At 52.9% G+C, this 13,641-nt stretch overlaps 6 protein-coding genes across 6 annotated transcripts; 2 read left to right on the top strand and 4 right to left on the bottom strand.

Moving 5' to 3' along the window:
- Window positions 1-2,038: 2,038 nt before the first annotated feature.
- On the top strand, window positions 2,039-3,100 carry M431DRAFT_452669 (hypothetical protein). The gene has a single exon (XM_024915287.1). It carries the CDS (start codon window positions 2,310-2,312, stop codon window positions 2,895-2,897), a length of 588 nt encoding a protein of 195 aa, XP_024773897.1. The 5' UTR covers window positions 2,039-2,309; the 3' UTR covers window positions 2,898-3,100.
- An 889-nt stretch (window positions 3,101-3,989) lies between these two features.
- M431DRAFT_452695 (hypothetical protein) lies at window positions 3,990-5,900 on the bottom strand. Its single transcript, XM_024915290.1, has 5 exons — window positions 5,575-5,900; window positions 5,455-5,519; window positions 4,966-5,392; window positions 4,845-4,907; window positions 3,990-4,780 (listed from the first exon to the last, which is right to left on the bottom strand). The coding sequence occupies exons 1-5, from the start codon at window positions 5,577-5,579 to the stop codon at window positions 4,438-4,440; spliced, it is 903 nt and encodes a 300-aa protein (XP_024773896.1). The 5' UTR covers window positions 5,580-5,900; the 3' UTR covers window positions 3,990-4,437.
- On the bottom strand, window positions 5,661-6,119 carry M431DRAFT_452682 (hypothetical protein). Its single transcript, XM_024915288.1, has 2 exons — window positions 6,001-6,119; window positions 5,661-5,915 (listed from the first exon to the last, which is right to left on the bottom strand). The coding sequence occupies exons 1-2, from the start codon at window positions 6,016-6,018 to the stop codon at window positions 5,742-5,744; spliced, it is 192 nt and encodes a 63-aa protein (XP_024773895.1). The 5' UTR covers window positions 6,019-6,119; the 3' UTR covers window positions 5,661-5,741.
- On the bottom strand, window positions 5,901-6,859 carry M431DRAFT_452694 (hypothetical protein). Its single transcript, XM_024915289.1, has one exon. The coding sequence runs from the start codon at window positions 6,705-6,707 to the stop codon at window positions 6,222-6,224; it is 486 nt and encodes a 161-aa protein (XP_024773894.1). The 5' UTR covers window positions 6,708-6,859; the 3' UTR covers window positions 5,901-6,221.
- On the bottom strand, window positions 6,860-7,848 carry M431DRAFT_452665 (hypothetical protein). Its single transcript, XM_024915286.1, has one exon. The coding sequence runs from the start codon at window positions 7,760-7,762 to the stop codon at window positions 7,013-7,015; it is 750 nt and encodes a 249-aa protein (XP_024773893.1). The 5' UTR covers window positions 7,763-7,848; the 3' UTR covers window positions 6,860-7,012.
- Window positions 7,849-9,346: 1,498 nt separating this feature from the next.
- On the top strand, window positions 9,347-9,940 carry M431DRAFT_483027 (hypothetical protein; the record flags this gene model as incomplete). The annotated part of the gene is made up of 1 exon (XM_024916089.1): window positions 9,347-9,940. One exon carries the CDS (start codon window positions 9,347-9,349, stop codon window positions 9,938-9,940), a length of 594 nt encoding a protein of 197 aa, XP_024773892.1.
- Window positions 9,941-13,641: the final 3,701 nt, after the last annotated feature.

The raw sequence follows: 13,641 nt of genomic DNA, 5'->3' as shown, positions 1-13,641 counted from the left end.
TCGGGGCCGGGAGTGGTCCATAGCGAGCTTCCTGGTGGCCAGTGGATACCCCCGTTCCAAGCCTCAGTGACTAGCGACTTGGGAGTTGATTACCCTGTGCAAGCGGAACAGCGGTAGCACTGAACTGGCCCAAAAGTGCCTCCGAAACGCATGACGGCTGTTGTGTAGCAGTGGCAAGCAGGGATCATCTATCCCGCGTGAGTGTGCAAAGTACTTGGTGCTAGCACATCCCTATCTCACGGCTCGTGGCTCGTGGTTCGTGGTTCGCGCTCCAAGTGTGAAGCCACCAACAGCTGCCCCAGTCGCGCGACAGGCCAGCGACAGCCGTAGTGCCTGATTCTGCAGCCCCGGCAGGGTCGAGTGGTAGGGGGGCCCAGCCCACCATCAAACAGCTTGACCCAAAGTTGCAGTATCCATGTATCCTAGGAGAAGAGCTCGAACCCTGGAGGCGCTAGGTAAATTTTAATGTTGCGCTCGGATGCCTGTTTGCTGGCCTTGATTGCGGGACCAGTGGCGGTTTTCCGTAAGCACTCTCATCTGGCATTCGCTCCTCGCGTCTTTTTGTCTCCGGCGAGCTCTAAGTAGATCTAGTGCCATTCTATGCTGCTTCGAATGGAATAGCTGATTTTTGCTTTTCATTCGGTACGGAGTACTCGGGGCTCTGTATTTCTGTATCATAAGTGTCCCCTGGTCCCTGTGGAGCTCGATCTTGCCAAGTTTCTCAAATACTTGCTGGGGTTGGCATTGCTCAAGTTGCCTTTGACTTGTGTTAGCGTACAGTACAAAGCAAGCACAAGTAACGTGCAAGTAAGCCACACGTTCACCTGCAGCGTCTGGCCCCGCCCATGAATCAACGGCCCCCAAATGCCTAGAAAAGACTCATCGAGGCCTGTCCTGTCTTCACGGGCAAAGGGAGGGCAAGCTGGGCGAGGTAGTCGCCGTTCAACAGGCATGAATGATTGCCTGAGCAGCTAGAGCGTACATGATGCCCAAATAATATGCGGTTAGCTTTGCAGTATGCTTTTGTTCAAACAAAGGGAAGAGGAGGGGTGTAAGGGTGGGGGGATATTGGAAAAGAAAGAAGGGGGCAAACCGTCGAAATTACTACATTCGAGCAGCCATGGTGCCAAGGGCTGGCGGGAAGGGGAGTGGCTGTCCAACACACCCCAGTAACTGCTTTTCACAAACAGCACAGTACGAATTGCTCGTATGGATCGTATAGCAAGATGCCAGAAAACCAAACGCCTCTAATCTGTCTACCAAGGTTCCTAGGACTTTGCCATTCTTCTAGTATCGCTTCTGTCGCTACTGTCGCTACCTGGTAGCTAGGTCAGTGTCAATATTCCTCTAGCATCTCACCTCCAAGGACTAAGTGGTTTTCATACCTGATAGGGACATGGGATGCGACATGGCCACTCCCTAACATCACTGGAGCTTCTCTCATCCGGCATCGCTCGCAGCCGGCGTCGTTGCTTTTCCCTTTCACTGTTCTCGGCACATCTGACGCAGGGCCTGCTCATCAAGCAAGCAACCATGCACCTTGCTCTGGTTAGGAGGGTTGGAGGGTTAGAAGACCAGCGATTTGGAATGCGGATCAGCCTGTCCCGTCCATCGGCCCACCCTGCCGTCTGCTGAGTCCTTACTCGAAGGTGAGGAAATCCTGAAAGCTCGCACAGGCAAAGGTACTGGTCTGGTAGAGCGGCACGGGAGCTCATGGGCGACCGACCCTTGTCCTGCGCGATAACTTGCCAACACTGTACAAGCGCAGTACCTTTACGCTCGGTCGCGAAGAAGCGAGCAAGGGGAGCGTATTCTGTATTCTGGCCTGGTGTGGGCTGTGGAGCCCTACAGGGCTGTGGTGCGGAGTAGCATCGTTCATTCACTTATGCGGGACTCAGGTGGGTACAGCGATATGCAACCGCATATGCACCTCGAGGGGCGTGGCTCTTCATCAAGAGCACATGCCCTGCCCCACTACAAGGATGTCTTTTCTGCACTTCTCGGGCACCTGCCGCTCGACACCCCCCTCCCACATTCTTTTGTTTCTCAAGGGCCCTTTTTTACGTTCTTATTTCCATCGCCAACCTGACTGACACCCCTACCGAACTTTTTATTACCCTCTAGGCAGGTTCGCTGTGACTTTGTGCTGTCCTGGCCCGTGTGGGTGCATCGTCTATTGACTCGTCTCAAGAATGAGTTTTCCTTTTTCGAGGAAATCGTCATCTTCGGCATGGCTAGGCCCCGGCCCCTTATTAACAAGTCCCCCCCTCTCGAAGCAAATCACAGAACACACAGACATACCAAGGTAGATGGGATGCCGCCTCGACGCCCAATCATCCAATCACCCAGAGGAGAAATACCAAGGTTCTTCGACTTGCCTCTTCGCGAATTCAGCCCCCGACTCGCTGCTTTCGACGGGACTTACATCTCAGGCATGCCAGGGTTCGCTATCTCATCTTGTGACTGTGATGGGTGCACGCAACGCACCGAAACGTCTCTGCCGGCTGGCTAGGACGTTTCATATTACGTCCGCGTACAGAATATGCAGTGCACTGTCACTGCTTCTTATTTCCAATGTTTTTTTTTGGAAGGCCAAGCACCGGCTGAGGTATCCCAGCATTCCATACAGATTACGGGGAGCCTTGCCTGCCAACCACGAGGCACCTTGTAGGTACGACAACGCAGTGCTCGCTCAAATGCCGTGCCCCACGCGACGTTGCTGGCATTTGTTATTCGCCAGTGCCAGACGATTCATCCTAGACTGCGATGCACGGGGTCGAAGCCATCAATGCGATACATTTTTATTTAGAAACACAGCGCCAGGAAAGCTGCCAAAAACGAAGCCAGCAACTTTCAGAGCCATCTATTTACAACGCGGCTGTGCCACATCTCTCTAGCAAAGCTAAATTCGAGTCTGCCCTGTGGGCTCTAGCCTGCCGGACGGCTGTCGATCACTGGCCCTATCGTATAACCGTGCCACTCGACCGCCTCCGAGGATTTTGACCAGTGAGATTGCCCACGCCTCTCCAAGCCCGTTCCCGTCCGGCCCCTTGTCATCTTGCTAGGCGGGTACGTGCTTGTGAGTAGCAAACTGGCGTTAGCCTCAGGTACAAAGGTACCGCGATGCACGGACTCGATGTTCACGGTACCTCGCTGACTGAGGCATCTGCGGCGTCAGACGAGGTACCCAGCCGTACCGTCCGATGAGTTTCGGACCTGCTAAAACCACTAAGCAGCCTAACTAAACGACCAATCCATGCCAGCATAAAAGCATCATCACAACAAATGACAGCAACGGGCAAGCATGTTGCATCACGTGGGCGGCTCTGTTTTCACTCTCTTCCGCCTTTTTCTTTTCTTTCCAGGTTGTCTCTCTCTGCCGCGGATTCGCAAAGCAATTCCAGTTGCCCGCGCACTCGTAGACCCTAGCCGTGTCTTGGCCCCATTTACAGTCCTGTTTATAGCTGAGACAGTCTCAAATCTACCTACTTATGGCACGCGTAATGACAGCATCGGACGTCTGCCGTACCCGAGAGCCTAGTTAGTGCCCATGTCTCTGCTACGGATGCTTGAACTTTAAGTTAAAGGCAGCTAAAATTCATAGCTGAAAAAAAATGGGCAATGGGCGTGGGTAGCTGCCGCATCGTAAGTTCTAGCCCGGAATTAATGGAGATTAACGAGCGAGTCATGTCGGTATTTGTAATTCAAGATGATCAATCACTAAAGTTGTTTTTAGGCGAGTGCCGATTTCATTAACATTTATAAACATGTGAACAAAGTGGTTGTGGACTTCAACTGTGCCAAATCGTATCGTCATAATAATACGCCACCCTGTATAAGGATGTGGCTCAAAAAAGGGGGGATGTAAGCCTAAAGCCTAAAAAACAAAGAAACGGGGGGAACAAAGTTGACAAAAAGGAAAAAACAAAACAAATACAGCCCAAAATAGGTAGCAGTTTCCTTCGCAACGGTGCGGACAGTTCCATCCTGTCTATGTACCTCTAGTTGTGTGTGCTCTAAAAATTGATCCCGTTTCTCTTATACCCTGGTATCATTGTTTCCCAAGGTCTCGCTGTTTGCCCAACACGTTGACCCGTAATTCATAATCCGTCCCATCAAAACACCTTGAGTATACCGGCAAAAGAGGAATAAAAGGAATAAAACAGTATTATACAAAGCCGCAGTCCGAAAATGTAAGAAAGAAGAAGGAGAAAGCATAAGCCGGCAAGGCGCAGTGAATCGAAGATCGCAGCCGAAACCTCCATCACCAACGATATGTCCGCGAATCGTCATCGCTGTGACACAAGGAACTCCACTGATGAGCTTATCTAAGCTCCGTGAGAGACCGCAATACGGGAGGCATTGCCTCCCTCCTCGTAGGTTAAAGCGAATGAATCACGGATTCGATGCGAAACTTGATTAAAAAATCATCTTTGTTCAGGAGCTTCGTCGTTGTTTGCACTTGTCGTGTAGAAGGTGGCCGTTTCGCGCAGTGGTTCTGGTGAATTCAGCGCCGCAGTTGGGGCAAGTGGCTTTGGCTGCTTGGCCGGATTTCTCTCGTTGGTGTCGTAGGAGGTTGCTAAAAGTCGAAAACTGCCGTCCGTTGCACCCATGCTCCCAGCATCGCGGCTTCGGTCTGTTCTGCACCACACGGACGTGGCCAGCGCTATCTTGGCTGCTGGAGCTGCCAGTAGAAGCTCCGCTGCCAGACTGCATGGCGGGCATGCGGTACACCATGCCGCTGTCTTGTCCGGTGGACTGGATGGAAGAGTGAGAGATACTGCAATCATGTTAGTATTCTAGCTGACACGTGATGGATGTTATCAACGTTGCGAAGATCTTACCTGTATGCATTTGAAGTACCATAAGTGGGAGGGTATTCCACCGACAAGGAATAGTTTGATTGCCTGGAAATATAGGTGTCAGCAGCCATTGGCATAGATATTGACAGTGTCTGCTACTTACAGAGGTTGTTGGTACGGAGAAGTAAACGCCTGCTCCTGCATGTGTGGGCTGTAAGGAGGGATGTATGATGGGTCGCTCAATGCTGGAGCTGGCTCGCTCAGGAGAGACATAGCTGGCGGAGCTGTCGTATAGATGGGGAGGGCCATGGTGCTTGTGACATCGGACACTGACATCGGTGGTGAGCTCAGGTATGAACTGCTGCTGCTACCTCGCTGGATTCGTGTGGAAGCTCTGGAATCTCGGCGGGCTCTGTCTCGTTGCTTCTTCAATTCTCGCTGCTCGGGAGTGAGGATGCCCCTAGAAGGGCTTGCGGGAAGCGTCTTTGGCACACTTTGAGGAGAGACACTGGATTCAGACACTGGGTGAAGAATTGACGAGAAGTCTTGCGCAATCATGGTGGATGTGGTGTTGCTAGATTCAAACATTCCTAGAAGAAGGAGAGAGTTAGTATTGGCTCTGTGGTCAGGCCTTGCGGAAGAGTCGACTTACCTGGCCACGAAAAAGTTGGCCGAGAGCCCACGCTAAAGGTCGGGTCGAACTGGATGGCAACGGCGCTGGGAGAATTGATTAGGCTCTGCTCAATGACATGAAGTAATGAAGCTTTCTTACCTCATACTGGCAGATAAGGGGACTATTTAAACCTTGCGGCTAAGAAGACTCTGAAGGTAACCTTCTGGTCTAACTATGCAAAAGTGTTGATAGGTGTATGGAGGGGGAGAGGAGGGGAAAAAAGAGAAGTCGAGCTGAGGGTCGGCCTGGTTTTATAAATCCAGGGTTCAAGTAAGACAGAGTAAGGCTGAAGCAGCTTCTGTGCCTTCACATAAGCAGCAGGCTGCGGTGGCGTGGGCTGTGACACGGAGATTCGGGGGTGGGCAGCACGAGAGTGTGTGGTGACTCCCACTAATAATGGGGGGAAAGGCTCTGAAGGCAGTAGACGCTTTGTTCAGCAGCTAAACTTGGTGTAAGTGCTCCGATCACGAAAAAAGGAGCCGCTTAGGAGCGACGAATGCCATTAATAGGAAAGGTTTATCATACAAGAACGTCCGGTGGCATAGACCGGCAAGAAACCAAGAAGTCGAGGCAAAAGCAGTGACAGTTCTGGTCGCAGAGATGGTCAAGCAGAAGAAAGCGAGAAGTGTTTGGCTTGTAGCTTTGCGTCGGGCGTCGCGTTTGCACACAGATTGCGGTGGTGAGAATTAGAGGCTAGAATAAGAAGTCTATCTTTGGATGAACGATCTGAGGCTCGGACGATTATTCTAGCAAGGACCAGACGACGACTTATATGAACGAAGCGCCATGGCAAAGCACGAGAGGTGGAGATGATGTCGAGTTCCCCGTTGGCCCAGGTGCATGACGAAGGGGGGCCTGGCAGCCCATCCGTCTAGACGGATGAGATTGAGGTACTCCCCCATGGCTATGGCTGAGCTTGAACTAGCTCCAAGGCGTGCTGGTGCTAGGATGTCGACATAGAACCACGCAAGGTACGACGTGCCAGTACAGAGTGAGTTGACGAAGGGGGAGTGAGAGCAGCAAGAATGAAGGCAGAGAGCCCTGGCAGGGGTGTGTGCGGAGGCTGTGGGCATCCCGGCGCCATGCCTTGCAGGGCTTGAAGTTGTTCGGACGTGGACATGGTGGAAGCGTATATGCGGTAACAGGGGTCGCAGGGCAAGGCGGGATGTCGTTATGCTAGTAGTGGGATGCTGGCATGTGGGCGGTGTACTGCATATATTGCATAAGTGCATCCGCTTGGTCTGGAGTAGATTGCCATGCAAGGTTGAGCTCAAGCGTCAGTCTTCGGGAGGCGAGGCGTCGGGGGTGTGGCAATAGGCGAGCCTTGAGCCCTTTGGAACTGGCGTGGGGTCAAGCTCATCTGCATTTGTGGGTGTTGATGATGAAGAAAATTGGGTGTGTGGTTGCTGACGGCTTGGCGGCGCCGTTGTGGCATCTTCAGAGCTAGGCTAACAAGGCCTGCCTACCAGATGTCTCTGTGGTACCTGATTGGAACCAGCTCTTGGGACCTGTGCGATAATAAGCGCGTCGCACGGCGCTACTTGGTGCTGGACTGGACTGGACTGGACTGGACTTTGTGGGCAAAAGGGCCTCGGACGAGAATTACAGCCAGATGCAGTTGGGCATCGCACGGGAACTTGGTGAGTAAGCGAAGAAGATGAAGGCATCGGCACTTGGCTTGTCCGCCCAGCCGACAGGCACCCCGGCAGCATCTGAGGAAGAAAAGAGAACCAGGAGGAGGAAACATCAACAGGCATGGAGGCAAGATGCACACACTGAGAGCCAAGGGCTGAGCCAAGGGCACGGAATTGGGGTTGGAGTTGGGGGAGGGCATGGGCCAGCACTTGTACCAGCTGCCACCCAAAAGCACGGAATTCTGACTTCGGGGTACGACGCTGGACTCCGTACGAGTACATGTGCAAGCCAAAAGATCCTGGTCCGGTCGTCTTGTTTGCTGCATGAGCGATAGGCCAACTCGCCCAGGGCGGAGCCGAACGCACTCGTGGAGTCCGAGCAGTAGCAGCAGACCAGATGGCAGCCATGGCTGGCAATAGCCGCTGTACGATGCTAATGCAATGCTAGTCGCAGCAATGCTTCGTACATGAAGACAGTTCGCACAAGGCTCTGTGGAAGCACAAGCAAGCACAAGCACAGGCACAGACAGCGGCCCAGGCAGGGCGAGAAGCCTCGGGAGAGCGCGTCGCATGTAGATTTCGGCCTCCATGTGTGATGTATGATGTAGGTACGCACGGGCGTTACCGGGCAGAAGCGTCGTACCTACGTCCATTCAGCTAGCAATCCAGACCAGACGATAGACTGGTCGACTCAGGTCCAGACACGGATCTGTTCATCGCGAACTGGCGACCCCATGGGTACATGTAGGCATGTATCTCCCAGGTCCATGTAGGCAGCATGGAGAATGTTACGGAGCATATCTGCCCGAGTTGGGGATCGGCAGATCATTCGAAGGGCACTCTAAATGGTTTTGGACCACATCTGTCGTGCAAGTAAGCCCGGATGAATATTGTCTTTCGTACCTGTACCAGACTCTGCTCAGTTGCCGGCGGTTTCTGCAGCGGCGAGGATATGTCGGTACGTACCCCGTATCGCCAAGCCAAAGTCCAAATCCAGCATGCTAGGCTACGGAGGCACGGAGTGCTCTGGTTGCATTCCCTGGTCGCGATCTGTGCTGGGTCAGTAAGCAATCCCATGATTGCGCGAGATTGGAGGCGGAAGTCCGTGAATGCAACCCAATCCCGGTACCCGCTGTCTGCTTCACGATAGGTTCAAGGTACCCAATTCTGTACATGCCACAGGTGTTCACAGATAGTATTTGTCCAACTGTCCCCATCTGGACGAAGGTACAGCATAGCACTCGTGCCGTAAGGGTCAGACGGGGCAGAAGCAAGGGCAGGGGGCCAGCGTGGAGAGAAGAGGATACATACCTAGCAGTACTGTACTGATTCGAGTAGCTCGTAAGTCGTATATTGGATAGATTGCACAGTTCTCGTACTGGACGCAGCTGGAGTTTGTGAGACAAATCAGAAGCAGGGGTGGGGGAAAGAAAGCTAGCCAAGCACACGATGCAACGAGATTTGAGCGAGGGCCGAGGGTACCTGAGGCAGCAAGCCTGTGCCGGCAGATGGGCAAGTACCAAGGTAGCCGTGCATCTACGGATATACGAGTGTGCCGTTTAGCAGAGGACGGCAGACACACTGTAAGGTACCGCGCCGTGTGTGCTCAATGCTGCTGCGCCCACTTCGAAATGGAAGTCAAGTCTTCGGGACGCACCGCTTCTAGAAACAGCCACTGTCGATGGGCTGAATCCTGCAAGTCAACAACTGAGACATAATTGGCACTCTCAAAGCCCACCTAGGCGTTTAGTTAGACAGAGAGAGCGCTGCCAATTGCCTTTTCCCCACGGTTCATTGGGGCAATGCTACCTGCTGTACATATGTGGGCAGTTGGCTCAGCCGTCGGGTTCGCACCCAGAGGGGATACTTGAAGTACCTGCTCGGCCTCGAAAAGAACCAAGGTACTCTACCTTGCCCGATACAGCGCTCTCTCGGCAGTACAGTCGCGAGATGCTGCCACCCAGTTCAGGTCCTTCGTATACTAGGCCAATTACAGCGTGCCGACCACAAGCGCTCAAACTCGCCAAACAGGCGCGGTGCAGCTTGTTGACTGCCCAGGACCAAAGCATCCGCGGGCATGTATGTAGCGACATCCTGGCCGTCCAACGCGCCAAAGAAACGGGACGAGTGCCGGAGCTGTGCCTCGGACACTGCCCAAAGGGGACTTTACACTGCCAAACAGAGAGAGATCTAGCGGCCAAAGGTACTCGGTACGTCTTCTTGCCCTTTTGGGAAATATGAAGCGCGGTCGCAAGTATCTTGTACTTGCCATTCTGGTCGATCGCCCTTGCCTGCATCTGGTGAGTCAGTGCGAGAGAGGTGCACTATCAACTGCACTGTCACTGTCACTGTCACCTCAACACCATCAAATCGTCATTTTTGCTGCTAATGCTGGTTATTTTTACGACCATGTATCTCGTCCTTCCACTCGAAACGGCCCAGTGCCAGCACACTGGCGCGAATCCCCTGACATTTCTGCCCTTCCAAAAATTCCCATCTGCTGTCTTGGCCCGAACACAGCGGCCTATCGGCGACCACAGCCGCCGATTCGAAGCACAACCCCCTTGAGGCGAGTTCAGCTTTGCATACGGGTGCAGGTCCAACGCCAATCACAGGCCAAGATCGGGATGGATTCTGGCAGCACATTCACTGCCACGGCCACCCTCAGCCCTGCGTCGCCAGACGAGGTCGGCGTCTATTCAACCCAATCGAGTCGAGGACACTGCATGCTGGGCTGCTCCCCGCCTCAGGCTAGTTCCAGGCCACGACAAAAGATCATTGGCATAGCGGTGCAAGCCACAGCCCTCTGGTCAACGGCTGTCGACTGGTGACTGGCTTTTGCGCATGGCCCCCAATCGGAAGATGACATCGTCACATCGGATGACCCCCTTCTTGACACACAGTCCGCCTCTTCCCAAACCCATAGTATCCCACTATCAGAGTGCCAGCCATTCCCCCTTCGCCTCCGATGACCCCCTCAATGCTTGGTGTGCTTGATGCTTGCCGCGTGCTAGCACTTGTACTAGTGAACATCCCGGCTGTACCTGGGCTCAAATCCCCCATCGCCTATGTCTCTCCCGAGCAGTTCGTGTCCTTAGGGCCCAACAAGGTGCCGGCGCTAGATGACAACAGGAGTAAGCAAGATCGAGATGGATTCGTCAATTGACAATGGCCATTGCTTCTATGGTCAGGGCCTGATCTGCCAGGGCTCCTCCAAGTGGCGTGGAACGAAAACGTGACTTGCATCGGCACAAAAACGCCTTATCGAGCCAAAACTTGGTCAATGCAGAAGGTAGACGCCGATGCTTATGCTTTACACCCCCCAAGATATGCTCAAGCAGTGTTTCGGACTGTCTACTTGCTTCAACAAGTTACAAATGTGGCAAACTAGTAACAGGAAATGCTCTATTCATACTCACATGCGGCGTCACATCCGGCTTGGCAGGACAGCATCAATCTTGGAATCAGACGAGTGGTGGCAACTTACCCCACGGCTGATCCGTATAGTACTCTCCCGTCGAGCTCAAATCATAAAGTCACTTTGTGCATTTGTGTTACTGCTGCCAGTCCTAGGTTGGTACGAGCGCATCCTGGCCCATGGCAGAGCCGTGAGCCAGCACGAGCCATGAATATCACCTTGCAGGACGAAGGATTCCTGCATTTACTGACACTCTTTTACAATAAGCACAATGCTTGAAGCTATGACTCCTATTACAACCTAAACAACAGGGCTTCCATGCCTCGCTTGCAAGCACTGCCAGGCACGCCGTGGATCTCACGCTGTAGTCATGTTGGCTTTGTTGGTCTCCATATTTGAGACCTTTTGGAACTGCAATGGCATCCTTTAACCGTTCTAGAGGGGGCTGACAGCTTAGACTCAAGAGCATAAACAACAGCCCATTATATCGGACTCAGCCTCCTCCATGTCATGGTTCCTTGCGGAGAGGTCCGTAGCGTTAATCAACTGGATGCGTTTCTAACCCTATTCTGGTCCCTTGTGTCGCTGTGTTAGCTCCGCTTTGCTACGGGGCATGCTAAGAATCTCATTGCTCCATTGAACTATGCTCAGGACGCTGATCAAATTGTCGAATCATACATACTTGTCCCTTTAGGTTGCATTCGTCTCAAAGTATGTTTGCCCCCCCTTCTTCCTATCTCTTGTCTTTGGACTTGAGGTTGGCCAATGCGTACAAAGTCTTACCTGGACGTCAGAATAAGAACTTTCGGCACTGTGTTTCATCCTGGATTATACATTGTGGGGTTTATCGAAACCCACGTTTTTTTTTTTTTATCTCTTCGGTCCCGAGAGCAGGGTAATAAGTGCCCGCGGGTCTCCGACACGGACATGACGATGAATTTCCAAAGCCGGGGTTTCAGGGCCTGATTGCAATCATGATTTCTAGCCATTCATGTCAATGGCCACGCGAAATGATGTTCCATTGAGAATTGGGGGCCAGAGGGGGAGATGCAGGTTACAGGCTGGCCCAAAGGTCTTAGTGCCTGCGAGCAACAGGCGAGACATTTGCGACATTTTCCTTAGCAACCAATGACTGCAGCATCATGACTAGATCCAAATGAAAAGAAGGCAATTCTCAACAAGTTGGTTCAGAGACTGCAGTGTCTAACCAACCAGCCCGAGCTGCAGAAAGCGATTTCGACAACAGATCCACAGCTAATTTGGCTTGCAGCAAAGCGTACATTTCCATTAGGTCAGGCGGTACTTCGTACGTGGTATCTGCCATGAGAAGTTCGGGTCGAGGGGCGTGTGCGAAGGTGAAGCAAAATGCAATTATCCACTTTGATCGACGACTAGGGGGACCCCAACCGGGCGACGTCTCAATACACCCCCCCTGGACTTGTTCTACCACGCCCTCGCGTGCTTTTGAGAACGTGCCACATGCAACATCATCTCGTGGACTCGCCAGGCCCTGGTCCAGTTGACATCCTGGCCGCGGAGGGAAGGGGGGATAGGCCGGCTGTCGCTGTCACACCATGACTGCTTGCTGCACGCCGCCGGAAAGGGCATCTTTCCATACGAAACAAGGTTAGACACTGGTAAGAAGCCAGACTGGAGCAAGGTAAGGGTTGACAGGCCAACTCCTGGCTGTTCGGGATTCGTTCGTAACTCCAGCCATACAGGCGCCGGCATTCTTTGTCACTTAATTTTTGCAAATCTCGGTCGGCGAGGACAAGGTTTACGAAAAGAGCGGAGAGAGAAAGGCCATTTGTAATAAGCATAGGGCAACGCAGTCGTAGGGCACGGTCTGCGCAAAACATCAGCGCGGCGATATACGCAATTCTCCGTCGCAAAGTGGTTGGTTGGCTGACTGACCCCTTTGCTGTTGGCGGAGTTGTTGTTGGCGGAGATTTTGTATTCTGCTGCTACAAGTACCAGGAGTACAGTGGTATTCCCCGGAGTTTGGGCTAATGACTGACGATCATGCATACCCCTTCACAGAGGGCCTGACCTGGTAGCTCTTTGTCGAGGCGAACTCCCTGCACAGTTTTGTTTTCTTGCTTTTTTCAGAATTGAATGAAGGACTGTTTGTGTTTATCGTCTGCATATTTCTAGTTGGGGTGGCTATGAAGGTGAAGAGTTGACATGGGGGGCCAAATACTATCCGCGGCTAGGAGCATCATTCTAACAGACCCATGGCTCTACTGCACTGCGGCATGCCTTGTCTGGAAGCTGTCCATCCGTTTTTCCTTTTTGGCATTTCCCCGACAGACGGCCTATTCGTAATTGCTTTTCAGACTAACGAGGAGAGACAAGGAGGGACAGACTTGCCCTGTCTGTAGGGCACTTGAGTCGGGACAACTCTAACATGTGAACGTTTGTGCTATTTGTCAGGGCACAAAGCGCAGCATATGTCATCCGGCGGCAGATTGATCCGTCTCTGTCTGCCCTTACATGAAATCAGAGGACACGGAAGAGGAAGAAACATACACGGGCCGAAAGCCATCAAAGTCACCCGGACTTCGGAATGCGCCCCCCACCGAGCAACTGATAGCATCGCATGAGATGCCCGGTTAGACTGCGGGATCCGGAGGAGCGGGGGGACACGACAACCGGGTTTCTGGGGACAAACGCCTGGCGCCGTCTCTTGCTCACAAAGCAAAAAAGTGGCCGCCGTAGGACTTACTACCATGGCTTTTTGGGGCAAAAGGGGCCAATGGGAGCTTCGGGATGGACAGATTCAACCAGTCTAGGCCCTCCTTTCGGGCCGGGGACTAGATGGCTTAGGGGCAACACTGGTGCGTGTTAGTTGGGCTCGCGTGCCAGTATCATGACACAGATCACGACGAGGTGCCGCAGCCATCGTCGACTTCAGGCTTGATGAGTGGATGGGTAAACGCCAGCAGCCCCCCTTCTCGTCCTGTCTACGGCGGGTATCGCATCTTTCCCGGCGTCTGGCAAAGGAGCTGCCGCTCCGATGCGATGCACTTGTCAGGGAAGAAGTGAAGAGGAAGCTAAACCCCTAGGGCCGGCGAACAAGATTCTGCCTTGTTGTTGACAAGCTTGATGGCGCCA

This window comes from Trichoderma harzianum (assembly GCF_003025095.1).
Source record: "Trichoderma harzianum CBS 226.95 unplaced genomic scaffold M431scaffold_7, whole genome shotgun sequence".
Classification (NCBI taxonomy): domain Eukaryota; kingdom Fungi; phylum Ascomycota; class Sordariomycetes; order Hypocreales; family Hypocreaceae; genus Trichoderma; species Trichoderma harzianum.
This window is presented reverse-complemented; position numbering and strand designations above follow the sequence as displayed.

Excerpts from the sequence above, each read along its gene's own strand:
- M431DRAFT_452669 (XM_024915287.1), top strand. The coding sequence starts at position 2,310 with ATGGGATGCCGCCTCGACGCCCAATCATCCAATCACCCAGAGGAGAAA.
- M431DRAFT_452694 (XM_024915289.1), bottom strand. The coding sequence starts at position 6,707 with ATGCACTTATGCAATATATGCAGTACACCGCCCACATGCCAGCATCCC.
- M431DRAFT_452695 (XM_024915290.1), bottom strand. Across the intron at positions 5,393-5,454 it reads GCCAACTTTTTCGTGGCCAG|GAATGTTTGAATCTAGCAAC; the intron begins GTAAGTCGACTC and ends TCCTTCTTCTAG. Across the intron at positions 4,781-4,844 it reads GGTACTTCAAATGCATACAG|TATCTCTCACTCTTCCATCC; the intron begins GTAAGATCTTCG and ends ACATGATTGCAG.
- M431DRAFT_452665 (XM_024915286.1), bottom strand. The coding sequence starts at position 7,762 with ATGGACGTAGGTACGACGCTTCTGCCCGGTAACGCCCGTGCGTACCTA.